We start from the raw sequence: 27724 nt of genomic DNA on the forward strand, positions 1-27724 counted from the left end.
TCTTGCAAATATTGCCCATAATTCTGTAACGGCATTTTCCAGATTGAGAAATCAACATGTCTTTGTGTGCATGCTGTAGCTTCAGCCAGTGAAGTGTTCCTCCTCCGCTGACCTCACCGCTGACACCATCATACGGCCAGCTGCCTGGGTGTCTTTCTGCTAACAATTCCTCAACCATTTTTCCTCTTTCTGCTCTCTGTCCTACCTGACGTTTGTCTGTCTACTTCTTGGCCAGATTTCCTCTACTGCTTCTTGTCAGTAACTCGGGTCTGTCGTCACGTCTCTGTCCATCCTCCTGTGTTCACGTGTACCTGTCTGTCCGTGTCTCCTGATCGCATGTCCCTCTCTGTCACTCTGCTTTATGGGTACAGTTTACAGTCGGATGAAAACGTTAAATTTTGATTTTTTTTATACATGGCCTGCCTTTTGGTAACCCCAGGTGGTAATTCCTCCTGACCCTGCCTGCAGGTGAGTTTACAGGAAAGGCCCTGGACAGACTTGAAGCCCTCGCGGGACGTGACCAGGCTGTGTTGTGTTCTGCTCTGGTAGGGGTCGGGGAGAGGGAAGATCTCACAAGGTACAGCTTAGTCCTCGGTGCCTGAGCGGAAGAAGAACCAGCGCCGGGCTGCCCAGAAGATGCTTGGCCTCAGGGATGACGGTGCTCCTTCGTGTGGGACAGGGGCAGGTTCCCCAGCAGAGGCGGACGTGAATCACGCTCATTTGAAGCAGACCACTTTAACTTCTTGTAATGTATACATCGGTACGTAGGGTGGATAATCCGTGGAGCAGGGCGGAAACAAGCCAAGCAGACCCTGTGTTGCGTTAGCTGACTCATTTAGAGCATCGTCTCATTCTGCCAGACAAGTTACCCCTGAGACGCAGGTACAGGGCTGCATGTTGCTACTGGTAAAGTAAAAGCCACTCGGCGTTATGTGTTAGACTAGCATTGGGCACGTACGTGCTGACGGTGTCTCAGCTCAGGAGATGGCTGAAGAATGATGGTTTATTGTAAATGCACTAGTGCGATGGCAGAAAGCTGCCTGAGCACGCCCTAGGCACGTCTGAAATCTTAACTCCCAGCCTCATCCCACTACATATCGAAGGCATCAATAATTACACAAGTTGTAGTGTAGTGGTAAAATCTAAGCCAAAATGTTTTCACCAATTTTGACCTTTTTAATGCTGTGAAGCATAGTCCAGGAGTCCATCTACTACTGGAAACCTCTACTTCTTCTTGCAGGGAAAGAGTGTTTGCTGCCAGGGTAAGACTGATGAAAATAACACGCGGTTCCAAGTTGATGCTTGTTTTATGAGAATCTCATCGAATGATTTTTAAATGTAAACTTCCCGATTTAGGACACTCAAGGATCAAAATCTTAAAGCTTGTTGCTCTTTTTCCAAAACCTCTAGGTTGTGAAGAAAAAGACATTCTAGCCCAACATCTTCAGCACGTTAATTTGAAAACGTAAACAAAGTGGAATTTCATTTAAAGCATTTAATAGCTGAGACAAGCAATGTGAAAGGCTGAATTACAAAAGAAACAATACAACCCGACCTTCATGCTCCAAGTTTACCTTTCCACAACTATTAGTACTTCCAGGTCAGTTCTTTCCACCAAAAAGATGCTGTAGTGGCGAAAAGATTATGCTGGGGAAACAACAACAACAACAACAAAAAGAGCACATTACACTTCAAATCCTTCTCTGACAATTGTAATACCAAGGTAATTTCTGTCCACCAGAAAGACACAACCCCAGCACAAAGTAATACAGAGGAAGACTGAAAAAAGAGAGGAAACATACAGAATAACTTGTGCCGTGACGGTCCAGTCTCAATAGTTAGAGAGACTGGCATCCATTATGATTAACAAGGAGGTTTATTTCTTCCCAAACTAACCTATCAAACACACAGTTACTGCCGACGTTCAGCTTGTGCTGTGCAGTGAACAGACCACTCTTGCGGGATGCAGCTTCGACAGCTTTAGAGCACTCGTTCAGTCAGCAATGCCCAGCAACTGTTGGCACGGTTACTTGAATTTCGGTTTAAAATGGTGTCTTTGGGAGTCAAAGTTACACAGGCCACAGTTGCTAAGCGGCCAAGTAAAGGTCATACTTACCTTAACGGGACTGCAGGTCCGCCCCGGGAAGGCCCTGTTACAAGGGGGAGTGTTTAACTCCTTTGGAAATGGGGCTGGAGATGGCACTCCTCAGCTGAGAAAAGCCACATCGTGTGAGGGCTGTGACTGAGGTCAGTAGTAACCCTCCCGTGAGGAGGTTTTTTCCCCAGGACGGCTCAGAAGAGGAACATTTGTTGGGAATGTTGCACCTTACCACAAGACAGAAGGACATCCCCGAATGCTCCTTTGCCTTGGGGGACTTTGGTTTAACCACAGAAAAGAGGTGTCCATTCTCCAGGATAATGCAGAATCCCCTGAACTGCCAGAATCAGGCACAGGCTCTGGCACAGGCTCGGACACAGCCGGGACTGCATCTGCTCCTAGCTGCGGGATTCGTACCTTCTCCAGAACTTTGAGAGACCTCTTCCTTCGGACTCCACGTTTCCTTTGTTCACCATTTGGTCCGTTTGCTGCAGTAGCTGCACTGCACCCTCAGCCTGACCGGCTGCTGCTCTTTGTTCAAGGTGAGATTCCACAGGTCCCCCTGTAAGAAACAGCAGCAAGAACAAAACCACAACCTCGCCCTCTCCCCACTCCCTGCACACCCAACGGCAGACCCTGAAACGGAGAGGTGGGTCCAGACTCGGACTGACGTGACGCCTGGGAGCTTTCAAAGCAATCACAATGCAGGCTGATTTGGAGGTAGGCTCCCATCGCACAGCCCAGCTCTGAGAGAGCTACGCAGCCCAGCTCCGTGGGCGCGAGTTCGTTACGCGGGATGAGAGTCCCAGCCAAGATCAGTGGTGACCTCCCGCTTTACGGCGCTTCTAATTCCTAATCGCACGTGCTGGAAAATACCAAACACGATTTTTAAAGGAAAACTAAGACCAATGTAATCCTTGCGGCTTTTGATTTAATATGACCAATTTGAATGAACCAATCCAGGAATTCCTTACTTACAGAAACCCACTTGGTTACAGCCCGCGGTAAGGGATGCTGGACTAAACTCACGCTCCTTTTCTTTGGAGGAATTCTGAAAGGAAAAGGAACCCAAGAACTCTTACACAATGTAAAATTCTGTTGTACAGGAGATTCTTGTTTGCTTGCTTGCTTGCTTGCTTGAAGAACTAAGAGGCAAGGTCTGCTCTCTTGTTCTGTGATTTCATTTGTTTTCCCGCTACTGTGAGGACTTTCTTCACCAACATATGTCTGCCCCTCCCTCCTCAAGACATTCACAGGCCTAACATAAAGCTGTAATTCATTGAGCAGGCTTTAATACAGCAGACAGTGAAAGAATAACAGCAGCTATGGCACAGACAGAGATTTTAAAAGACATGAACAGAGGTGCTGTGGGAAAGAACAGCCTCTGGACAATACAGGCCCCTGGACATCAGCCCTGCTAAGACACAGTCATAGGAAACAGAGTAACAGGGAAGGGACAAAAGTGAAAAGTGCCAGAAGCAAGAGGTGAGCCAGGAATACCCGTTAGGAAGGCTATCAGCACTACAAAGGACCGCAAACAACAAAATCAGCAGGTAAGCCTCTTTAAGAGAGAGTACAACAACTTTGCCATAGACAGAAGAGAAGAGAAGAATAGAGCCACTCCCCGATGGTGTTTCTCTTGCACTAAGCTCAGGTTCATGCAAAATTCCAAACTTCAGATGGCCTGAGATCTTTGCAGTTTAGTCTCAGAGGATTAACTAAATTAGGAAAATTATCTGCAGTGACAGGCTGAGCATCTCTCAGTTCTCTTTCTTTCTTTCTTTCTCTTTGACTTCTACTGGTGCACTGGGTAAGTGGAAAGATGCACAGGCTCGACTCCAATCACCCTGACCAGACAGCCTACTGTCAAAATCGCAGGCCTAGAAGGCATTTGGATGAGCGCTGAAAATGCAATCTATTTAACAGCCACGTGACTGCGGCACTTCCATGCTCCTCCTTCTGAACCGAGTGCCAATGTTGTAAAGTCAATCCTACGGGGACTAAGTAGGCAGATTTCCTTCGTGTTTAACGAGACCCTTCCCTTTTTGATTGGGAAATTCATCCCCTGTACAAGGAGCGGAGGCATTCTGGGGACGGTGATTATAGCAAAGCGGGGAATAAAAAAGCCTCTTTCAGAGGATGACCCTTATCCCACCAACAGAGCGTTTGGAGCACCTGAGGAAAGAAGCCAGAAGGGGCATGGGTAGAGCCCTGTCACTAATGCTGCAAAGGTAAGCTGAGGGGGAAAAAAAGTAATACAGGTTTTAGAGACAAATAAGCCTGCTTGTTTTGGAGAAGTTCTTCTGTACTGCATGCTCCTGAGGAGTTACCAGGCAGTCTCCTTCCTGTCTTGAAAATCCAACAAACCTGTCCAAACCCCCTCTTCTGAAAGAAAGCTTTGGGCTTACACCAAGGGGAGGGCTGTTTCAATACAGGAGTTTGGCTGTGCAGGCTGAAGGTAACCATGCAACTCGGAGCGCCTGAAATCGCAGGCCATCGTATACACAGTGAGTCCCTGCAGAGCAATTATGCTGGGATTGGCCCTTTGAAACCAGTTCTACAGGAGCAAGCAGGCAGTATGCCCTGGCCATCTGAGACTTCGAGCAAGCCCACAGACGACACTGGCGTAAAGGCTCAGCCAGTTGTGGAGAGCTCCAAAAGGTTCCCGAAAGGGGGGCAGCACGTCATCATGCAGAAACACGCAGAAATCCGGGTATTTGATGCAACTGTTCACCTCCCCAGGAACAGCGGGAGAAGCAGCTGTTCCTTTTATACCACCAGGCAACTTTCTTTGTGGACAATCCCAAGAGGAATGAGTTTGCCTCCTCGGAAAACACTCTCTCCAAAGAGTTGGAGAGGTAGAAAGGCCAGGAAGGTGACAGTGTGGCAGGGACTTGAACTAAATTTAGAACGAGTATCAGTATCCAGAAAACGGATGAAATGCACTGGCACATTTGGGAGGATGGGCAACAGCCAGGAGGAGGAGAACAGGGGTGCTAGGGAAGACCCTGTTACCTAAAGGGTGTGCCTAACAGCAGCTCTGTCAGAGCAGCCTTTTAGCCTGGGGGCTAAAAGAGAAAGAATCTTCCCCTCCTGACAAGGTCTCTGGAGAACAGCGGGTTTAGAAAGCAACTGCCAATCCCTCTGCAACAATCTGGTCGTAAATCTGCCTTCTGATGACGTAGTAAGAAAAGGCATGACACTGTTGCAAGAAGAGGGAGATGCCTACAAGGCCACCTGCACAAAGAAAGGACGCTGCTGGGGAGTGGCAAGGACTCACACTGAAGCCAGTATCAAGGTGTCAGCACCCACTATTGGCCCTTCATGGAGTTGTGCACGAAGGGGCATCTGAGGTAAAAGAGGACTGGAGCCTTGAAGACAAGGCAGGGCATCCTTCAGGTTCAGCTCTGAGAGGCTAAGCTCACCCCTAGAGTGCATAGCTTGACAGTCAGAAAAGCTTGTGTCCTCTCCCGGTCAAACTCATCCCTTGGCTAAGTTTGATGAGCAGGAATCAAACGTCTCGATGCAGGTGATGCAGGTGAAAAGGGAAAAAAAACATTACCTGGAAGCATTTTGATGCTTGCCACTTTAAGAATCCAGGACTAAACAGATGCTGTTGTCTCCTTCTGAATATTCTGTAGCTTACCGTTTCAAATCCAGGCTTTGCTTTACTCCTATGGTGAACCCACTCGGCTCCAGTTCTAAAAAGAAGTCAAATAGGTAAGAACTCAGTTTACAAAAAGTCACAAAAAGGAAGCAATCTTGTAAATGGCTACGCCAACTGTTTCTTTAGAAATCAGCACTTTAGTACCTCTAGCCAACAAGACACATACCCTTAATCTATATTTGTACTCCTGTCTCAAAGTCTCACTGAAAAAATGAAAATATGCACTCATTTCAGTATTAGGCTTTCTGCTTTTCTAAGAAAACCAACAAGTAGTTAAAAACAGTGTTACGTGACATGGAAAGGGGGGTGAGCAGCGAGCTGAGAAAGCCTGCAAACCCTACACGGTTACTGACACAAAGAGAAGGGCAGGCAGCAAGGAACCACAGAAAGATCTTACAAGACTCGGTCATGGAGCAATCAAATGGCAGAGGAAACTCTGTACAGAGAGGTACAAAGTGGTGCACGTGGGGAAAAACAATCCTGGCTTCACACACAGCATAGTGCTCTCTGAGCTGATCAGTGTCACTGGGGAGGGACACCTGGAGATTCTGGTAGCTCAACACTCAATAGCACCCAAGAAAACCCAAATCCAAATCCCCCTGAGGACTTAGGAGCAAAAGAGCTCGTCCAAAAAGAAGAAAAGATCAAGAGGTGGTCGGATTACAGTAGGCAAACTCCTTCCCGGGGAGGGGGGAATGCTCACGCTGAATGAGCTCTTCAGTCTAACAGAGTAATCGGAACAAAATGACAGAAGGCTTGAAGTTGATGCCTCACCAATTTAATTTTGCAACCAAGAATACACTTTACAATGATTAACTGTTTTAATCTTTTCTGGAATAGCGTAACTTCTGGGGCAAGACACAGGACTAAGAGAGAACTGCCAGGCTGGATCATGAAATAGCCCTGTCTGGCCTTGTATTTGATGAATCTACAACTCACGTCTTGGCTAAAAGAGTCAGAAAGCATTCTGGATCCTGGTCTCATTCTTCCCTCGTTTCCTGCAGTTTTATTGTGACTAGAAACTGAGAAAGCGGGGGAAAGGCAATGAAAGGACTACGTTTGTATGAGCAGGAAACAAACTGGCTTCAGGCTTCTCCCATTATCATCTCTGCATGAAATACATTTGAGAATTGGGTAGAACAGAAGGCAACAAGGTCTGTACACGGCCATGGAAGGGGAGAGGTGAGCATAAACACTTCCGATCATGCTGGATCTGGGACTCTGGCACATAGTTGTGAATATTAAGTACAGGCACAAATTTTCTTTTTTTAAAAGCTACACTCCATGAAATAAAGAAGCCTGCTAGACTACAACTCATAATGGGCCGGCCTCTGAAAGGTAATCAAGAACTAAGCTGGAAGCTAGCCACCATGAGCCAGCATTGCACCCTCGTGCTGAAGGCGGCCAACAACATCCTGAGCTAAATTAGGAAGAGTTTTGCCAGCACCTCGAGGGAGATGATCCTTCCCCTCTGCTCAGGGCTGCTGAGGCCAGTCCGTGTGCTCTGTCCAGACTGGGCTCCCCGGGACGAGACTGGGACTCACTGGCGTGAGCCCAGCAAAGGGCCACAAAGATGATGAAGGGACTGGGGCACATTTCAGGTGTGGAGAGGCTGGGAGAGCTGGGACTGTTCAGCCTGGAGAAGGCTCAGGGGGGATCTTATCGATGTACACCTGATGGGAGGGAATGAAGAAGAGGGAGCCGGGCTCTCCTCAGCAGCGCCTGCTGGCAGGACAAGAGGCAAAGGGCACAAACTGCAGAACGTGCAATTCAATCTGAACACAAGAAAAAACTTTTTGACTGCAACTCTGGTCAAGCCCTGCAAACGGTTGCCCACAGAAGCTGTGGCGTCTCCACCCTTGGGAGTCCACTCAGAACCTGAGGGGACGCGTCCCAGGCAACCTGCTCTGGGTGACCCTGCTTGAGCAGGAGGGGTTGGACTCGATGATATCACAGGTCCCGAAAACCTCACTGATTCTGTGAAATCCACAGATACAGAGCTCAGCCTCAACGACTCTCTGAAATCCACAGATACAGAGCTCAGCCTCAAGCTGAGAGGCAGCATTCATCAGCCAACTCAGAGGAACAGGCTGGGATGCAGCCAGAAAACTGGTCCCAGTTCTTCCCTTGTCATCCCTGGCTCAGGTGTGCAAGCCAGTGCACTGCTCTGTCTTGTTGCTGAGTTCTCATCCCGCTGTGATTCTACAGATAATGTTAACACAAAGGAGTTAAACAGGAAGACCTCTAGTTAACGGCATGGGAACCTGAAAGCGTAGGACAACTTTTCTCCAAACATGGGCAATGCTGCTTAGATCTGTCACCTATGGAAGAGAAGGAAGACGACAAATGGGGCAAAGGATTACATAGGAATGAAATACGAGGAAGGTGCAAGAGACATGAAAAATATCGAGATGTGCCCTGGAAGACTATTTTGTACTCAACTGACCTGTCCATACCCGACTGTGGGCATGAGGTCTCTGCTCCGACTTCCACTCTTCTCCTCTTCACCCTTCCTTCCACTGCAGGACTTTCTGACACTTCCTTTCTTCTCTTGACCTTCAAAAACATTGCAAACTTGGTACTGATAAAATTTGATTTTGACTTTTCTAGTTTAGAACAACAGTCAGAGCTAATATACATCCGTATTTCGCAAAACTGTTCATGTTTATACAACAAAACCCCCAAAATGATTCAGGAATAAAAGATTAGTTGCCTTATTCAAACTGAAGATAAGCACTGAGAGGCCATCCAGAGAATTATGCTCAACGGTTTTGAACAAGAAATACTGCTTTCCAGGACATCCTATTTGCTCCATCTGCAGAGGAGGGCCTAGGAATGTAATTAGCAGGAATGTCATGCTAGCAGAGAGAGAAAAAATGATTTGGGGGAATTTGGACGGGACATCTTCACTAATTCACTCCATCTTCAGACACTTACTCGTATTGAAAACAAACCTACCCTGAGCTCTCATTAAACAAAAGCTTCCCAAAGCAGCTTAACTTTGTTGTTTATGACATACCTAGGAAACCACTTAATTATTCAGCAATATTGACCTCGTACAGACTCTCACAGGGAAGAAACCATTGGACAGCTCAGCTCAGACTTGGAGAGAACGCATTTAACTGAAGCCAGCAGGGCTCTCAGGCCCTGAGGCAGGACTTCATTCAAAGGCCGATGGAACTGACAGAACGATTTCTCTCAACTGGGACGGCTCTAGGTGAGAATTCAGTGCCACCTCACGTTGCCGGAGTGACACCCAGAAAGAAGAGAACTCTAGCATTGCCTATATAGGTATTCTGCTCCTCCAGGCAATTTGGAATGTAACTTTAAAAAAACACCAAAACACAAACCAAAAACACACGCACAACTTACAAGCTCATCGCTGCCCTTGTTTACTTCTTCACCTGTAACAGAGGTATTATAAAACTTGGTGAATATTTGGTGACTGGACTTTCTTTAACCAACTTGAAAGTACATTTTTGCATTGCACCTCGCTTTCTGAGAACAAGACGAACTACTTGGAAACAATGCTGGACTTGCACACGATATGCTGAAATTGAAAAACTGCAAATACAGCTCTTTCAGAACGAGAACTCCTGGCTACGAATGCCCCATGTTGATGGGATGGGGACAATTGCTTTTCTTGACGAGGTCAAAGGAGTCTTCAGAAGAGAAGAAGGAACTGAAGAACTGTTAGCATCACCCTGTGTTCTGGGCACCCGATGGAAGATGCAAGGACAGCTGGAGCACAGCCTCCACGCAATATTGGCCAGCTAACCTCTGATGCGTGGGATCCATACATGTTTTCCTGAAGAAAAATCCCTGCCAACAGAAACTTGAAACAGCAGTGCCGGAAAGTAACAGCACGTTATGCTGTGCATAATTTTAGAATAGAAACGTCGTACAACTGTCTGCAGCGGGCAAATAAATACTGGAGCAAGGCATACATGGAAGCGAGTGAATTCTCCACGTTTAGAAGTTTTCACATCCAGACACGGTATATTTGATAGGGGATGCTACACGCAAGCAAATGGGTGAGACTGAGAAGTGACTACTTGTCCATTTTATAAAGGAGACCAGATTATCAACTAAGCAGTCACAAGACAAACCAGGAGCTTTTTGCAGGGACCAATAATCAGAAGAGGAAATAGTAAGAATAAACACTCAGCTTTCCCAACAGAGGAGGTTAAATGTAGAGTCCCACAGAGGTCTCAGCTGGGGCCTGAGGCTGTTCAGGGAATTCACAGAAAACCTGGAAAATGACACACTAGGGAGGCGACAACATTTGCTAATTATACAAAAGACATTGTTACCATTATTACTATCATTATTTAGAAAAACAAATGCATTCTTTCTTTAGGAAAACAGAAACAAAGAGCGTGAAGTTCAATGTCAACAAATGTCGGGAAAGGGAAAAGCAAGACGTAGATCATAGATCTTTCCAGAAATTATCCAGACATAACCATACAGACTTACCACAAGATACGTTTTGCTGAAATGAGTTGAGTTCTAGATACACAGTGCAAATGTAGGGATAAGGCACAAGATGGACCTTCCCATGTTTGAATCTCATCTTCGATACTCTCTCCCATTTACTCAAATCTGAGAACGATGATAAGACTTAAGAACATAGCACTAACGTTTCAAAGGAGCAGGACTCCTGACAATGTCTTCTTGTAAAGCTTCAAAAGCCATACCACACTGAACATATGTATAAGGGAGCAAATACAATCTGTCGGTATGAACTTTGCGAAAAAGCACGAGTAGCCCATTACAAGAAACACTCACCCAGGTGATCCTCTCCCATCAGTCGCTTGTATTAATAGCCTTGTGTGTCCTTAACTGTATTTGGCTTCAGTCAAATTCAATTAATGAATTTGTCAATTCCAATTAATAAGCTGCAGAACATGCAGCAGACATGGCTAAATTCTGTCCAGTTGGCGCAAGCAAGAAGAAAGAGATGAAGGCTAGCTGGGCCTTTGAGCGCTCTGATGAAAAGACATCTCGAAGGCGGAGGAGCCTGTAGTAAAGCTGCTGGCCAGAATAATCCAGTCTCAAATGCCTCAGCACTTCCATACCCAAAGTGAAATCCCCAGGAAACTACACTCCACAAAACCTGGGCATGCCAATAGCTGACTATCAGCTTCTATATGCCTATGCTGTGCAAGGGCACAAAGCTTTTACAGCGCCGTCTTTTGATAGCAGGCCAGACTGACAGCAGCTAAATGCCCTGGAAACTTCAGGGAAGAAGGAAAAACTCTGGTGACTGGTCCCACAGGAGTAAGGGGGATGCGCAAAATAAGGTGAATGCTGGGTGGAGGACATGTGCTTCACTTTTATTTCTAGACTTCAAAGACCACACGGAAGAGGGGACCAGGATAACTGGATGACAAGCCTGCAGGCTTTGTGTGTTCAGAAGCCTGTCTAGTCTTCCAGCTATCTCAGCTCAACTACTTCTCCTCATAAAACTCACGCTGTGAGGTGCTTTTTGCTTCTCTCAGCCATCTGTGTGGGTGCGTAAGCATATACTGACATTTGCTCCCACCCAAGAAACAACTTTTATACTCAGCATCCCTCTAGGCAACATAAGCTTTCATGGGAACACTGTCCTGTTGTCTCAAGTTCAAACTCAAACTTCTTCCTGTACAGACTGAAGACGGCTTTGCAGGTACAATCCATCCCCAGAGGCTCATGGATGCGATTTAATCCTAACGTACCTTACAAGAAAACTACCGGGGTCTTCTCTACTAGCGGGCCAACGTTGCTGAGCCTGTAAGGAGCGTTTTACGTTTTATTAACCTTTTTAAGCAACGCACTAGCTTTGCTTGCAATCGCATTAGGTGGGCTTCCTGTGACTTTCTATATACACGTTCATTTCCTCTGGCTAAATCAGATTTGGAACGCAGGGGTGTTCATCTCAAAACACTGCAAAACACTTTTCCCGTCAGTCCTCTGCTGAAGGCAACAACTGCGGAGGATCTTCAGCTAATGTAAAACTGCAAAGCTCAGAGGAGTCCTCCTCCAGCGAAAGATCTGCTTCCTTTGACATTCATGTCTAGTGGTGTGCAATGCCCAACAGATAGGAGTCACTCAATCTTTTCTTTTACGAGTAGGAAAGAAAGGATACACGGAAAGATAGTGAAGTGGTCTGTAGAAAACGGATGTAAATCATCAAGGTTTCCAAGGATGACTCGAATCGCTTCCTAGAGAGGCCAAAAAAAGAAAGCAAAGAAGAATATTAACCATATAGTCACAATTCCCCTGTCAAGTACAGTTTCGAGGCTTGGGAAGAAAATTAACATCACGTTACAGTTTGCATGAATCCTGGAAGAGCAGGTTCTGGATATTTTGCTTTTCCTCCTCCCCTTCTTCTCCCCGCTCCCTCCCATCACCTTAGAGTGCGCTGCACTAACAGACTCATAGAAACTGAAGTGAATGCATGTCTTAATCTTGAATTCACATAGAAGCATTACGATGGAGAGTGGAGGTGTGCTTTTAAGTTTAACAAGTTTTACATTTAAGAAGCCTCCTTTTTGCCAGCAAAGCACACGTGGTATGGACCTGTTTCGAAAATAAACATATTCCCCTTTTTCTGAATATTGACCCAATTCAGGAACAAAGGAACTGTAATTCAGCCCCAACAAACTCCTGCTTTATAAACGGGAAACTTTTTCTGGTAACATCTTTCAAAATTTTCAAAAGAGAAAAAGAAAAAAAAAATTAACCGATAATTTTCCGTATCAGTTAAAATCGGCCCATTTTCTTCAATAACATTTAGAATGCTATTACTGTACTCTGAAGATTTTTTAAAATTAAGTAACAGGAGCATTTTTAAGCAGGCACTATATTTGTCTCATTTCCTCGGGAATGGCAGGGGCTTTCTTCTGTCTCGGGAAGAAGATGACAACAGCAGAACTCGTCGGTTGTGACCAAGCTTGGTCACAAAGTAATGGCATCATTAAAAGGACGTCCACTGGTTCCACTAGCTCCAGTTACGACGAAAGCATGTGCAATCGAGCATTAGATTAGCCTCTGTCAAGCGAGCTCACCAGTACTGCCACAGCTCCTGACAGAACAGGAGGGTTTGACAGCTAGTCAAGCCTGAGAAGTTAAGAGCAGGGGTCAGGTCTGAGGCTGAGAGCGAAACCACGGCAAAGCGCTACTGCAGAATGCAGCTGAACAGGAATCAGCAAGGAACGGGGTGCAACTGGCTCGACAAATAGGAGTTCTCATTTGTCCAGTTCTAACAGTCAGTAGCTTCTTGGAAATGTTTCAGATAAAAGCATTGCTCGTCTACGCCAATGCTGCCTCTTGATGACATTTCTCGTTTCCGTCATTTTTTCACCCTCGTACTCTCCAGAGAAGTTCCCCGTTACCCTCACTTGAAACGTTGCGTTTGACAAAATGTCCTCAGTCCCACAACGAACAAAAGATTTGCTCGGCCTAACATTCAGCTAAGGTCCCATGGACCTGCTTCGTCTCCTACCTCTAACTCCTTGGCAGCACTTGCAGTGTTGTCGAGATCAGGAGCGCTGTGAAACAAACAGAGAGAGTTAGTCCCACCCCAATCAAAAAGCAATGGAGCTCCACTTGTTGTAAGAGTTTAAACAGCAACAAAACATCACTCCCGCTGCACAGAGAAAACACTCAGCAGGCAGATGAATTCATAATTTATGGTTCTTAAAAACCATCCATTATTCCACCAGGACTGTTTCTTTTCACTTTTCTGCCCACTTGTCTTTTGCGTGTCTGAGGATACAAGGGATGAGAGATCCGATCTTTTCAGTCGATCCTCAGTAACCTGTAGGATTGGGTTTTTGACAAGGTGCCCTCAAACCAGCGCCTCTGTCTTCCAGCCTATCGCGATGCCATTCTACTCAAGGGACTAAAAGAAGGAACCGGCAGGACGTGTCTCTTAATCCCCTCCACGGTGCAAACCTGCAGAGGAATGGGCCTTCACAGCATTGGAGCTAGGCCCTGTGATGCTGGGAGTTGTGTACTGCCTGCATCAAACTGTGTTCCCAAATATTAACTACATCTTTTGTAAGCCAGCTGCTCAGAAGTTGTTTGCTGCTAGGCATCGCCCAACAAGAAAATGCACAGGGAGAGAGGAGGTCTTAAAGAAAATCCAAACCCATTAAAAAGTAAACAAATCACACCAATGTCACTTGGAAAGAAGTAAATGCAGCGGAGTGTAAGGAATTACGGCATGCAAGTATTCTCTCTGATCGGTCACCGTCTTATTGTGGGCAAAAGGAGTTTCACTTCCCAAATCTGCAGGCTGACGGATAGCATTGCCTTGGGCAGAAGGCTGTGTACGCACTTAGGACTTACTCCTTTACTCTCTTATGAATTGGGAGGGAATCCAGATCCTTTGAACAAGTACCCCCTGTTCACCACAACCATGACACGATGGGGAAGAGCTTCACGAGTTTCGCTGTCAAAGGAGTTGCTTCTGCTACGTTTGACCACGTTGATGTGAAGACCGACTCGATGAGCTCGCTGCCAATTCCAGAAGTTATGATGAAATACAAAAGGTGCCGCAAGTGTCTCGTGTCCTGTTCCCTCAAGTATAACAATGAATTGCAAGAACTGATGTTGCAAGGCACACAAACCGTGAGGCATGCAGGGGCAATGACAGACTGCCAAACTCAAACAAATGCGGTGCTCTCTTTCCCATCAGGAGACCAAACACCTGCAGGCTGTTCAGAAACCTCCGCACACTACTGGCAGTGCCTTCCAAAGGGATTGCACTGAGGGAAAGAGCTGCGTCAGCAACATTTCAAGGATCTTCTCAACACTACACGACACCACACGACAGACCACACACCTTCCTCTCCAAAATCAACACAGAGAACAAAACAAGGAGGAAGGTTAATCCTCCTGGGTCCGACACTATTCCAGCAACACGCTAATAAGCAAAGCTAAAGAAACGATTGCGTTTCAATTCATCCCAAAATAAAGTCACGCAACAGAATTTCAAAGAGCCAGCCTACTTCGACAAAGGAAAAAGGAGACAAGCGTGGCACGAGATTTAACGTAGCTTCAGGTCTGCAGACAGCCTAACTGGCATCATGTTCGTAGCGCATTCTCTTCAACTCTTCTGCAGCTAACAAGAGTCACTTCCAGAGTAAACCCAGGCTCTGGCAATGTCTGTGCACATCTGACTGCAAAGGGAAATCCATTCACACTCATAAAACCACTCTCTGGGCAGATGCTTGAGTCACTCTCTAGGGCATTTTGGCATGAAAACAGGGTTTTCGGGATGGCACAACGCCGTTCTGTTTCTCTGATGCAGGGACACTTGCTGACTCAAAAGGAGCTCAGTCCTACTTTCTGCAGGTTTGCCACCATCTGAAAAGAGATTTAACCTCAACAGTTTATAAGACTTCCAAAAGCCTGTGAGGGCATCAACCTTGCACTGCTGTCTGATGACGATCGCAGCCTTGAAGGATGTACACAGGGAGCCAGATGATGCTGAGCCACGGCTTTGGGGTTTTTTTATGACTACTTATGAATGCTATCATTATTAACTACTTACCAGAGGCTGAGACAGCAACAACTCCTAAAGTTTCAGACCAACTTTGAGCCCTACAGAACACTCCTTCAGCAGGACACAATCTAGAAGCAACCTGGTTTGGAACGCTACCCTTAAACCTGAGCAGCTCCAGCTCCTTCTGCCAGAGCAGCTCAAACTTCTGGGCTTATTATAGCCCGCAGCCTCCAGGATTCTGAGTGCCCTCTCACATTAAAAGCTCCACAGCTCCTTGAGTGAGCTGCTCAAGGTTTTGCCCACTCGCAAAAGCCCTTGCCCATCATCTCGGTGTGTCTGACCAGCAGACACAAGCAGATTCCTCCAGGGCAATACCCTCAGGGAAAGTCTTTTTTTCACCTCTAAAAGATCACCCTCTTTACTTGCTTTACATCTTCCCCATCTGACCAGACTACTCAGCACCCTGGGCTCCAGTCACTTTGCTGGCTACTAACTGGAACTTCCTATTTGAGGCTTACCGCACAACTGTTACCTCCCACGACCCTCCTGTTCATTGTCCCCTGCACACCCAAAGGCTTGCATGCCAGCAGTACCACAGACTCAAATCCTCTCCCTTCCCTCCCGTTTCTCAGGCTTGCCACTACAGTGCCTTCTAGACTTATCCTACAAGCCCTGCTCAGCCCCTCTGCCTGCAGGAGAGGCACGCTGTTGCTTCCAAACAACAGGACAGGTTTGTCACAAACGCATTTGAAAGAGGAGTGGCAGCGGAAAGGGAACCTTGAGAGAGAAAAAGCCCCGAGAGCACAACAGACATCTCCTGCCAGCAGCCAGGGAGAGTTCCCAACGGCTCTTTCTACATCCACGCTCGAGCGCCAGATTGCAAGGCCAGCAAAAGGCACATTGCTAACAGCAGACGGCCCAAGAAATAAGTACGTACTTTGAGTACAGAGCTCCACGGCTGTGCTGGTTTTGACTGGGATAGAGCTAATTTTCTCCACAGTAGCTTGGATGGGGCTGTGTTTTGGATTTGTGCTGGAAACAGGGTTGGTAACACAGGGACTTCTTAGTTACTGCTGAGCAGTGCTCACACAGCGTCAAGGCCTCTTCTGCTCCTCACACCGCCCCACCAGCGAGTAGGCTGGGGGTGCACAAGGAGTTGGGAGGGGACAGGGCTGGGACGGCTGACCCCAGCTGACCCAAGGGATATTCCGGACCATAGGACGTCACGCTCAGCAGTAAAACTGGGGGAAGGAGAAGGAAGGGGGGATGTTCGGCATTATGGCATTTGTCTTCCCAAGTAACCGTTAGGCGTGATGGAGCCCTGCTTTCCTGGAGACGAAACACCTGCCCGCCGATGGGAAGCAGTGAATGAATTCCCCAGTTTGCTTTGCTTGCGTGCGTGCACGGCTTTTGCTTTACTTATTAAACTGTCTTTATCTCAGCCCATGAATTGTCTGACTTTTACCCTTCCGATTCTCTCCCTCATCCCACTGCGGGGCAGTGCGTGAGCGGCCGCGTGGGGCTTAGTTGTCGGCTGGGGTTAAACCGCTACAAAGCTCCTCAGTTAAACACTCACCAAATGTCAAAATCCTGTCCGTAAAACCGGCCTCTTTTTCCACTGAAGCACAAAATCCACCCATGGCAGTGAAGCAGGAGCATTTTTTACACCTCACAGGACTCTCTCAGGCCAACGCTCAGCCTGTGCAAGTGCAGTAGCAACTTTTAAGTGACACTCACGTCAGTGAAAGAAGGCAGGAAATGAGGAGCCCCCGAGATCTGACTTGAGGGTTTCGTATTAACTCCCTGCCACGTGCAGCCATCAAACTGCAGGCTGACTGTGCAGCTTTCACATGCTCACCTGTTGAAGTTGCCGTACCGGATTTTAAACTTGTACACCAGCCTGCCCGCACGAAGAAACCTTGTTTCAGGCAACGGAGAGGTAAATGGCTTCAACGACATCCTTCTTGCTCCCGGAATGCCAGCCTAGGGAAGCAGGAGAGTCAAAGGCCCATTACTAAACCCCTTCACCGGATCGCCTTCTGTCATACCGAAGAAAAGGTGACAGGCAGTTTCTCCTCGAGAGGCCATCTGCAGAGAGAACAGATTGCCCACCGGTATCTCCTACCCGTCAGAAAACGGCTGATTCAAGTGTCCGTTCCAGGACCGCAGGGCAGCTTGGAGCAGGAGGAGAGGACGGACTCGGAGCGGACGGCTACCCCGCCTGCGGCTCCGCTGCTCGGGAAATGTCACTCCCCACGTCCCCGAAGCTCCACAGGCCTCTCGCCCCGGGGGCTGCCAAGAAAGCCCGCGCAGGACCGTGTCGCAGCCCGTGACCGACACCAGGCCGTGAGGGACACCCCCGCCTGCTGCGGGTCCCTGCAGCCCCCGCGGGTCCAGCCAGGAGGAGCTCGTTTCTCTCCACACCCGCACGCCTCCCCGCTGCCCCCCGGCCTCCCTCCGCCGGACAGCCGCCAGCGGGAGGCAGTCCCCGGCCGCCCCCGCAGCCCCGGGGCCGGGAGGGACGGGCCGGGGCCGGCCGGGCCTGCCGGGGCAAGGCCGGGACCCGCCGCGGACGCCGGCCCAGCGCCCCGGCCTGCCGAGAGGGGAGATGCCGCCGCCTCCTCAGCCCCGCTGCCGGCCTGCGAGGCCCCCGGGCAGCCCCGGCGCTGGCGACCACCGGGCAGCCCGCCGCTCCGCCGAAGCGGAGGAGCCCCCGCCACGGCCACCGGCCCCGCCGCGCCCGCCGCCCGCCCTTGCCTCAGCCGGGGCCGGGCCGAGCCGAGCCGAGCCGAACCGAGCCGAGCCGACCCGAACGGAAGCGAGCCGACCCGAACGGAGCCGAGCCAAACCGAGCCCAGCCGAGCCGAGCCCAGCCGCGCCCAGCCCAGCCCAGCCCAGACGAGCCGAGCCGAGCCGAACCAAGCCGAGCCGAGCCGAGCCGAAACGAGCCGAGCCGAGCCCAGCCGAGCCCAGCCGAGCCCAGCCGAGCGCGGCTCCCCCCACGCTCTGCCCCAGCTCCCCACGGCCGCGGGCTGCTCTGCACTGGCTGCTGCTGCTGCTGCTGCTGCTGCTGCTGCTGCTGCTGCTGCTGCTGCTGCTGCTGCTGCTGCTGCTGCTGCACCTCAGAGGCGGCTGCATTTTGGGGCTCGGAGCGCTTTGGGTTCCAGTGTGAGCCCAAAGCATCAGCGGAGTTGGCCTTTAGCTTGTGGCAGGGCTTGCAACTGCTTGCAAAGGGGTCTGGGCTGTGCCCAGGCCTCTCAAGTCAACGTTCACGCTGGTGCCTGATGACAGGCCCTTGACAGCGGCCCTGGTAGCTCACCCCTTGCTCTCCCAGATCGCAATCGTGTCAGGTTTGCCTTTTCTCGTTTTAGGCACCTTTCCTGCAAAGATTCCCGCAGATATTTCCATTCCTCCACATTTGTCCGCAAACAGGAACAACCACTCTCCCTGACAGTAATGTCCCAGTGGTGCTCCACAAAATCCATAGTCCCCTCGGGTGCTGGCGGGAGCAAGCTGGGAAGATCCGAATGCCAAAACCCGTGGGGTTTCTGCTCTCAGCTCCCGAAAAGAGTCCTGTTCATCTGTTCCAGGAAAGCCAGTGTCACCTTTGCAGGGCGGGAAACAAAGCTGGTCCAATAGACACCTAAGTAAGTGCAACGTGAAGTCAGAGCGCAAATGGTGACAAAAATGGGGGGGAGCAGGGGGGAAGCCCGGCCCGGCCCCTTGGGAGCTCCGAGTGTCCCCGGGGAGCACGAAGCCGGGCAGCCGCCCTTCCTCACGCTCCTGTCCGGCTCCTTCTGCCAGCTCCTCCGCTCCTCCCTGCAGCAGCAGGCACCGGCACCCTCCAACACCCCCGGGGGCCGGCCCGCGAAGACCCCCGCCAGGGACAGCCCCGGGCGGTGCTGCCCAGAGCCCACCCAGCCCCGCTGTCCTCCCGCGGCACCCACCCGCACCCCAGCCCACCCCTTCTCCCCCGTGGGTTTGTCCCCGCGGCAGCTGCAGCAGGATCGCGCTGCTTTCCAGCCCCAGCGTGCGGGGCAGGGCTGCACAAACGCAGCCCGAGGGGTCACGTCCTGCGGGCAGAGACCAGCGGAGACCCGCGAGGGAAACCGCCGCGGACAGCGCCCGGACGGCAGCAGCGGCAGCAGCGGCAGCAGCGGGAGGAGGAAAACGCGCCGCAGCTGCTCCACTGGCCGGGCGACGCTTCACGCGTGGGATGCACCGTCCCGAGAGCGGGGCTAGCCCAGAGGCGGCTGGCTAACGAGCCCGGCGGCAGGGACAGGCTGGCCAGCAGCGCTGAGCACAAGGCGAAGTCTGCCGCGGGTGCAGCCGAGGGCTGGCGCAGCCTTAGTCCTGGCTGGCACTGGGTGCCTCCAGAGAGCGCCGGGACGACGGGAACCGGCTCCGTCCCGTTGCCTCGGTGTCCTTGTCATCAGGGCGATCGCTGCCAGAGACACAGGGACCCCCCCCCGGGTCGCTCCCCCGCTCCCCGGCCCCTGGCAGTGGCCCTCTCCATCTGCCCACCTACCCCTGCCGTGGGCAGGAGGTCTCCGCGCTCCCCCGCCGGAGCGGAGCAGGACGAGGAGCTGCAGCGCCCGGTGCGCGGTGCCGAGGGGCCGGTTCCTGCCCACCGTCCCCTGCGGCTGGAGGAGCCGCACCGCGCCCGCAGGCAGCGCTGCCCGCCCTGCCCGCCCTGCCTGCCCGCTCCGCTCGGCTCGGCTGGGCTCGGCTCCGCTCGGCTCGAAGGCCGTTCGGCTCGGTCGGCTCGGCTCGGCTGGGCTCGGCTGGGCTCGGCTCGACTCGGCTGGTCTCGGCTGGTCTCGGCTCGGCTCCGCGGGGCTCCGCGGGGCTCGGCTGGGCTCAGTTCCCCTCGGCTGGGCTCGACTCGGCTCGGCTGGGCTCGGCTCGGCTAGACTCGGCTCGTCTCGCCTCGACTCGGCTCGGCTTCGGCTGTGGCTCGGCTGCGCGGCGGGAGGCCCGGCGGAGCGGCGGGGCAGGTCTGGGCGCGGAGGGGGCCGGGGGGCTCCCGGTGGCTGCGGGCAGGGGCCGGGGCTGGTTCCAGGGAGCGGGTGGGACTTGCTCCGTGGGAGGCTGTGGAGGCACCGGCAGGGCCCGAGGGGCAGAAGCGCCGGGCCAACAGGTCCGTGAGCGGGTCCCCACGGGAGCAGGCAGAGGGGCAGCCCTCGGGCATCCCCAGGCCGAGCCGGCGGGGGCCCCCGGGACGGGGTGCAGGGGGCCAGGCTGGAGCGCTCTCCCGGAGAGCAGCTCCTCCTGCTGCTGGCAGCACCGACCAACCCTCCGGGCTGGAGGTCAGCACGGCCACGGCAGACCCGGCCGCTCCCTGGAGGAAAGGGCTGGGTGCTGGCCAGGCTGGGGGGGCAGAGCTGCTCCCCTCCCTCCTCCCTCCCTCCCTCCCTCCCTGCCGCCCCGCAGGGCAGAGGCTGCCAGACCCCCCCGGAGCGGGCAGGGTGTGCAGGCGCAGCCCTGGGCCCGAGGAACAGGATCAGGCCCGGGCCGGCGGAGATGCTCTCGGGCTGCGACCAGGACAGACGAGACACAACCAGCAACTCCGGCAGAGGAGACCAAGGCTCCGCTTTTATTGCAGGCACGGCCGGGCGGCAAGCGGCGGCTCCTTCCTGACGGAGCATCGCGCCTGCAGCCTTTCCAAGCGGGCCGTGTTTTGCAGAGGGCAGAAGACCCCCAGGTGACCTCATGCCTGGAGGTCCTTGCGGTTCCCCTGCCAGGCTGGCACAGGGAAGAGAGGCGGAGGGATGGAGGGCACAGCTGGACTCCTGGTCCTGCAAGAGCAGGGAATCGCTGGCCAGAAAAGGCCCCGAGGAGCCCTGGCAAGGGGCCGTGCTCGATGCTGCAGAGGAAGGCGAAAAAACCCCCGGGACCTGTGCCAATCTGCCCGGGGAAAAAACTCCTTCCTGACCCCAGAACTGGCGGCCGGCTGTTCCTGAGCATGTGAGCAAGACTTGCTGCCTGGCTCCCCGGGGCTGCCATGGCTCCAGGGGACACCAGTACTGCCCAGCCCCTTCCCTCTCTTCCCTGGAGGCATCTCAGGGGCTTCCAAGCACGGAGACCTGAGACAGGTTTCTGCTGCTGGCAGGTCTCTGTCATCCCAGGTGGCCACCAAGGGTTCCTCTCGGGCAACTGCCTGAGCTGTTGGGCCTAGTTTAAAGGAAACTCTCTCCACCAGGATCCAGCTGAGACAGGCTCTGACCTTTTCTTATATAGCCTGGATATTCCGCGTAGCAGCCCCAGACTCCTGCAAGGAAGATACCCGAGATCACTTTTCTCTTTAAATGAAGCTCTCTCCTCCGGGATTCACCCGAGACTCCTCCCAGGCATCTCCCGGAGGCTTTTGACCTCTTCTTGGGACCTGAGATCCCGGGTAGCAGCCCCAGACTCCTCCAGGGAAGCTACCCGAGATGATTTCTCCTCCTAAAGGAAGCTCTCTCCTCCGGGATCCACCCGAGATTCCTCCCAGGCATCTCCCGGAGGATTTTGACCTATTCTTCAGGGACCTGAGATCCCGGGTAGCAGCCCCAGACTCCTCCAGGGAAGCTACCCGAGATGATTTCTGTCTCTAAAGGAAGCTCTCTCCTCCGGGATCCACCCGAGATTCCTCCCAGGCATCTCCCGGAGGCTTTTGACCTCTTCTTGAGGACCTGAGATCCCGGGTAGCAGCCCCAGACTCCTCCAGGGAAGCTACCCGAGATGATTTCTCTCTCTTAAAGGAAGCTCTCTCCTCCGGGATCCACCCGAGATTCCTCCCAGGCATCTCCCGGAGGATTTTGACCTCTTCTTTAGGGACCTGAGATCCCGGTAGCAGCCCCAGACTCCTCCAGGGAAGCTACCCGAGATGATTTCTCTCCTTAAAGGAAGCTCTCTCCTCCGGGATCCACCCGAGATTCCTCCCAGGCATCTCCCGGAGGATTTTGACCTTCTTTAGGGACCTGAGATCCCGGGTAGCAGCCCCAGACTCCTCCAGGGAAGCTACCCGAGATGATTTTTCTCCTTAAAGGAAGCTCTCTCCTCCGGGATCCACCCGAGATTCCTCCCAGGCATCTCCCGGAGGTTTTGACCTCTTCTTTAGGGACCTGAGATCCCGGGTAGCAGCCCCAGACTCCTCCAGGGAAGCTACCCGAGATGATTTCTCTCTCTAAAGGAAGCTCTCTCCTCCGGGATCCACCCGAGATTCCTCCCAGGCATCTCCCGGAGGCTTTTGACCTCTTCTTTAGGGACCTGAGATCCCGGGTAGCAGCCCCAGACTCCTCCAGGGAAGCTACCCGAGATGATTTTCCTCCTTAAAGGAAGCTCTCTCCTCCGGGATCCACCCGAGATTCCTCCCAGGCATCTCCCGGAGGCTTTTGACCTCTTCTTGAGGGACCTGAGATCCCGGGTAGCAGCCCCAGACTCCTCCAGGGAAGCTACCCGAGATGATTTTCCTCTCTAAAGGAAGCTCTCTCCTCCGGGATCCACCCGAGATTCCTCCCAGGCATCTCCCGGAGGATTTTGACCTCTTCTTTAGGGACCTGAGATCCCGGGTAGCAGCCCCAGACTCCTCCAGGGAAGCTACCCGAGATGATTTCTCTCTAAAGGAAGCTCTCTCCTCCGGGATCCACCCGAGATTCCTCCCAGGCATCTCCCGGAGGATTTTGACCTCTTCTTTAGGGACCTGAGATCCCGGTAGCAGCCCCAGACTCCTCCAGGGAAGCTACCCGAGATGATTTCTTCTCTTAAAGGAAGCTCTCTCCTCCGGGATCCACCCGAGATTCCTCCCAGGCATCTCCCGGAGGATTTTGACCTCTTCTTGAGGGACCCTGAGATCCCGGGTAGCAGCCCCAGACTCCTCCAGGGAAGCTACCCGAGATGATTTCCTCTCTAAAGGAACTCTCTCCTCCGGGATCCACCCGAGATTCCTCCCAGGCATCTCCCGGAGGCTTTTGACCTCTTCTTGAGGGACCTGAGATCCCGGGTAGCAGCCCCAGACTCCTCCAGGGAAGCTACCCGAGATGATTTCTCTCTCTAAAGGAAGCTCTCTCCTCCGGGATCCACCCGAGATTCCTCCCAGGCATCTCCCGGAGGATTTTGACCTCTTCTTGAGGGACCTGAGATCCCGGGTAGCAGCCCCAGACTCCTCCAGGGAAGCTACCCGAGATGATTTCTCCTCTCTAAAGGAAGCTCTCTCCTCCGGATCCACCCGAGATTCCTCCCAGGCATCTCCCGGAGGATTTTGACCTCTTCTTTAGGGACCTGAGATCCCGGGTAGCAGCCCCAGACTCCTCCAGGGAAGCTACCCGAGATGATTTCTCTCCTTAAAGGAAGCTCTCTCCTCCGGGATCCACCCGAGATTCCTCCCAGGCATCTCCCGGAGGCTTTTGACCTCTTCTTTAGGGACCTGAGATCCCGGGTAGCAGCCCCAGACTCCTCCAGGGAAGCTACCCGAGATGATTTCTTCTCCTAAAGGAAGCTCTCTCCTCCGGGATCCACCCGAGATTCCTCCCAGGCATCTCCCGGAGGATTTTGACCTCTTCTTTAGGGACCTGAGATCCCGGGTAGCAGCCCCAGACTCCTCCAGGGAAGCTACCCGAGATGATTTCCTCCTCTAAAGGAAGCTCTCTCCTCCGGGATCCACCCGAGATTCCTCCCAGGCATCTCCCGGAGGATTTTGACCTCTTCTTAGGGACCTGAGATCCCGGGTAGCAGCCCCAGACTCCTCCAGGGAAGCTACCCGAGATGATTTCTCCTCTCTAAAGGAAGCTCTCTCCTCCGGGATCCACCCGAGATTCCTCCCAGGCATCTCCCGGAGGATTTTGACCTCTTCTTAGGGACCTGAGATCCCGGGTAGCAGCCCCAGACTCCTCCAGGGAAGCTACCCGAGATGATTTCCTCTCTAAAGGAAGCTCTCTCCTCCGGATCCACCCGAGATTCCTCCCAGGCATCTCCCGGAGGATTTTGACCTCTTCTTTAGGGACCTGAGATCCCGGGTAGCAGCCCCAGACTCCTCCAGGGAAGCTACCCGAGATGATTTTCCTCCTTAAAGGAAGCTCTCTCCTCCGGGATCCACCCGAGATTCCTCCCAGGCATCTCCCGGAGGATTTTGACCTCTTCTTGAGGGACCTGAGATCCCGGGTAGCAGCCCCAGACTCCTCCAGGGAAGCTACCCGAGATGATTTCTCTCTCTAAAGGAAGCTCTCTCCTCCGGGATCCACCCGAGATTCCTCCCAGGCATCTCCCGGAGGATTTTGACCTCTTCTTAGGGACCTGAGATCCCGGGTAGCAGCCCCAGACTCCTCCAGGGAAGCTACCCGAGATGATTTCTTCTCCTTAAAGGAAGCTCTCTCCTCCGGGATCCACCCGAGATTCCTCCCAGGCATCTCCCGGAGGATTTTGACCTCTTCTTTAGGGACCTGAGATCCCGGGTAGCAGCCCCAGACTCCTCCAGGGAAGCTACCCGAGATGATTTCTCCTCTTAAAGGAAGCTCTCTCCTCCGGGATCCACCCGAGATTCCTCCCAGGCATCTCCCGGAGGCTTTTGACCTCTTCTTGAGGGACCTGAGATCCCGGTAGCAGCCCCAGACTCCTCCAGGGAAGCTACCCGAGATGATTTTCTCCTTAAAGGAAGCTCTCTCCTCCGGGATCCACCCGAGATTCCTCCCAGGCATCTCCCGGAGGCTTTTGACCTCTTCTTAGGGACCTGAGATCCCGGGTAGCAGCCCCAGACTCCTCCAGGGAAGCTACCCGAGATGATTTCCTCCTTAAAGGAAGCTCTCTCCTCCGGGATCCACCCGAGATTCCTCCCAGGCATCTCCCGGAGGATTTTGACCTCTTCTTTAGGGACCTGAGATCCCGGGTAGCAGCCCCAGACTCCTCCAGGGAAGCTACCCGAGATGATTTTCCTCCTTAAAGGAAGCTCTCTCCTCCGGGATCCACCCGAGATTCCTCCCAGGCATCTCCCGGAGGATTTTGACCTCTTCTTAGGGACCTGAGATCCCGGGTAGCAGCCCCAGACTCCTCCAGGGAAGCTACCCGAGATGATTTCTTCTCCTTAAAGGAAGCTCTCTCCTCCGGGATCCACCCGAGATTCCTCCCAGGCATCTCCCGGAGGATTTTGACCTCTTCTTGAGGGACCTGAGATCCCGGGTAGCAGCCCCAGACTCCTCCAGGGAAGCTACCCGAGATGATTTCTCCTCTAAAGGAAGCTCTCTCCTCCGGGATCCACCCGAGATTCCTCCCAGGCATCTCCCGGAGGCTTTTGACCTCTTGCTTTAGGGACCTGAGATCCCGGGTAGCAGCCCCAGACTCCTCCAGGGAAGCTACCCGAGATGATTTTCCTCCTAAAGGAAGCTCTCTCCTCCGGGATCCACCCGAGATTCCTCCCAGGCATCTCCCGGAGGATTTTGACCTCTGCTTTAGGGACCTGAGATCCCGGGTAGCAGCCCCAGACTCCTCCAGGGAAGCTACCCGAGATGATTTTCCTCTCTAAAGGAAGCTCTCTCCTCCGGGATCCACCCGAGATTCCTCCCAGGCATCTCCCGGAGGCTTTTGACCTCTTGCTTTAGGGACCTGAGATCCCGGGTAGCAGCCCCAGACTCCTCCAGGGAAGCTACCCGAGATGATTTTCCTCCTAAAGGAAGCTCTCTCCTCCGGGATCCACCCGAGATTCCTCCCAGGCATCTCCCGGAGGATTTTGACCTCTTCTTTAGGGACCTGAGATCCCGGGTAGCAGCCCCAGACTCCTCCAGGGAAGCTACCCGAGATGATTTTTCCTCCTTAAAGGAAGCTCTCTCCTCCGGGATCCACCCGAGATTCCTCCAGGCATCTCCCGGAGGCTTTTGACCTCTTCTTTAGGGACCTGAGATCCCGGGTAGCAGCCCCAGACTCCTCCAGGGAAGCTACCCGAGATGATTTTTCTCCTTAAAGGAAGCTCTCTCCTCCGGGATCCACCGAGATTCCTCCCAGGCATCTCCCGGAGGCTTTTGACCTCTTCTTTAGGGACCCTGAGATCCCGGGTAGCAGCCCCAGACTCCTCCAGGGAAGCTACCCGAGATGATTTCTCTCTCTAAAGGAAGCTCTCTCCTCCGGGATCCACCCGAGATTCCTCCCAGGCATCTCCCGGAGGATTTGACCTCTTCTTTAGGGACCGCTGAGATCCCGGGTAGCAGCCCCAGACTCCTCCAGGGAAGCTACCCGAGATGATTTCTCCTCCTTAAAGGAAGCTCTCTCCTCCGGGATCCACCCGAGATTCCTCCCAGGCATCTCCCGGAGGATTTTGACCTCTTCTTGAGGGACCTGAGATCCCGGGTAGCAGCCCCAGACTCCTCCAGGGAAGCTACCCGAGATGATTTTCCTCTCTAAAGGAAGCTCTCTCCTCCGGGATCCACCCGAGATTCACTCCTCACCAGGCATCTCCCAGGAAGGATTTTTGGCCTCTCTGCCTTTCGAGGAGCACCTGAGATCCCGGGTAGCAGCCCCAGACTCCTCCAGGGAAGCTACCCGAGATGATTTTCTCCTTAAGGAAGCTTCTCCTCCGGGATCCACCCGAGATTCCTCCCAGGCATCTCCAGGCTTTTCACCTGTGTTTTAGGGACCTGAGATCCGGGTCGCAGCCCAGACTCCTCCAAGGAAGCTATCCGAGATCATCTTTGCTTTCTAAAGGAAACTCTCTCTTCCGGGATGCACGCAAAATTCCTTTCAGGCATCTCCCGGGCCTTCTGGCCTCTGCTGTAGGGACCCTTGACTCCGCGTGTGATTCCCAGGATAGGGAGGGGAGTGCTGGGGAGGGGAGCAGGCAAGATGTGGGCAGGGGACGGTGAGATGTGTGGCCGGGGCTGGCAGGAGGGGTACAGGTCGGGGGCTCCGCCATGCTCAGATCGCTCAACGAGGCCGATCAGCACGGCTCGACTGTGCTCGCCCCAAGCGGGGCAGAGGCGAGGGCAGGGGGAGGCAGAGGAGGGGAGGGCAGAGGGGTCCGACCCGAATGGGGACGCAGCTGCGGAGCGCTCCCCTCCTGCGCTGCCCCGAGATCCCGGCCCTGGTGCCCCGGCCGTCCCGTGGCAGCCGCTCGGTGTGCCCCGCGTCCCCGTTGTCCTGGCCGGGTGGAAGAACGTCTTTGGGTGGATAAATACCTCTTAGTGAAAAAGTGGGACCCGACTGTCAGCCCGCAGCCAGCCTGACCCCCCACTTCCATCGCCCTTCCCCATTCCCAGGACAGAGCCTGCTGCAGCAGTCCTCTTGAGATTGTTGTTCATCCCCACAGCAGCAGGACATCCATCCAGGGTCCCAGTAATGTCTGCAGAGAAGAGCCGCGAGCCATGCCAAGGGAGAGCCACAGGGCTGTCCAGGCAGACAGCTCACACACACGCCGACACTGCTGCTGGCGGCGGGAAAGTGGGAAGCCAAGGGTCTTCCCTCGGTTTTCTCTTCTCCCCTGGACAACGTGTTTCTTCTTCCCCGG

General features: G+C 53.0%; 1 protein-coding gene across 2 annotated transcripts in view; it reads right to left on the reverse strand.

Annotated features, from left to right (window-relative positions):
- Positions 1 to 1480: 1480 nt before the first annotated feature.
- The window catches only part of LOC127022724 (membrane-anchored junction protein-like), a 30364-nt gene continuing 4120 nt past the window's right edge, over positions 1481 to 27724 (reverse strand). The window contains exons 1-11 of one of the 2 annotated variants that reach the window (XM_050906444.1): positions 17384 to 17807; positions 17117 to 17241; positions 13252 to 13297; positions 11893 to 11968; positions 10242 to 10367; positions 9138 to 9169; positions 8212 to 8321; positions 5745 to 5799; positions 3077 to 3149; positions 2516 to 2660; positions 1481 to 1647 (exon numbers count right to left, since the gene is read on the reverse strand). In XM_050906444.1, the coding sequence (XP_050762401.1) occupies positions 1602 to 1647; positions 2516 to 2660; positions 3077 to 3149; positions 5745 to 5799; positions 8212 to 8321; positions 9138 to 9169; positions 10242 to 10367; positions 11893 to 11968; positions 13252 to 13297; positions 17117 to 17217 (810 nt within the window). In that variant the 5' untranslated portion in view covers positions 17218 to 17241; positions 17384 to 17807 and the 3' untranslated portion in view covers positions 1481 to 1601. Of the gene's footprint in view, positions 1648 to 2515; positions 2661 to 3076; positions 3150 to 5744; positions 5800 to 8211; positions 8322 to 9137; positions 9170 to 10241; positions 10368 to 11892; positions 11969 to 13251; positions 13298 to 17116; positions 17242 to 17383; positions 17808 to 27724 lie in introns of those variants that run through there. The other variant, XM_050906445.1, reaches the window with a different exon arrangement.

The sequence above is a fragment of the Gymnogyps californianus genome, chromosome 16 (genome assembly GCF_018139145.2).
Source record: "Gymnogyps californianus isolate 813 chromosome 16, ASM1813914v2, whole genome shotgun sequence".
NCBI lineage: Eukaryota > Metazoa > Chordata > Aves > Accipitriformes > Cathartidae > Gymnogyps > Gymnogyps californianus.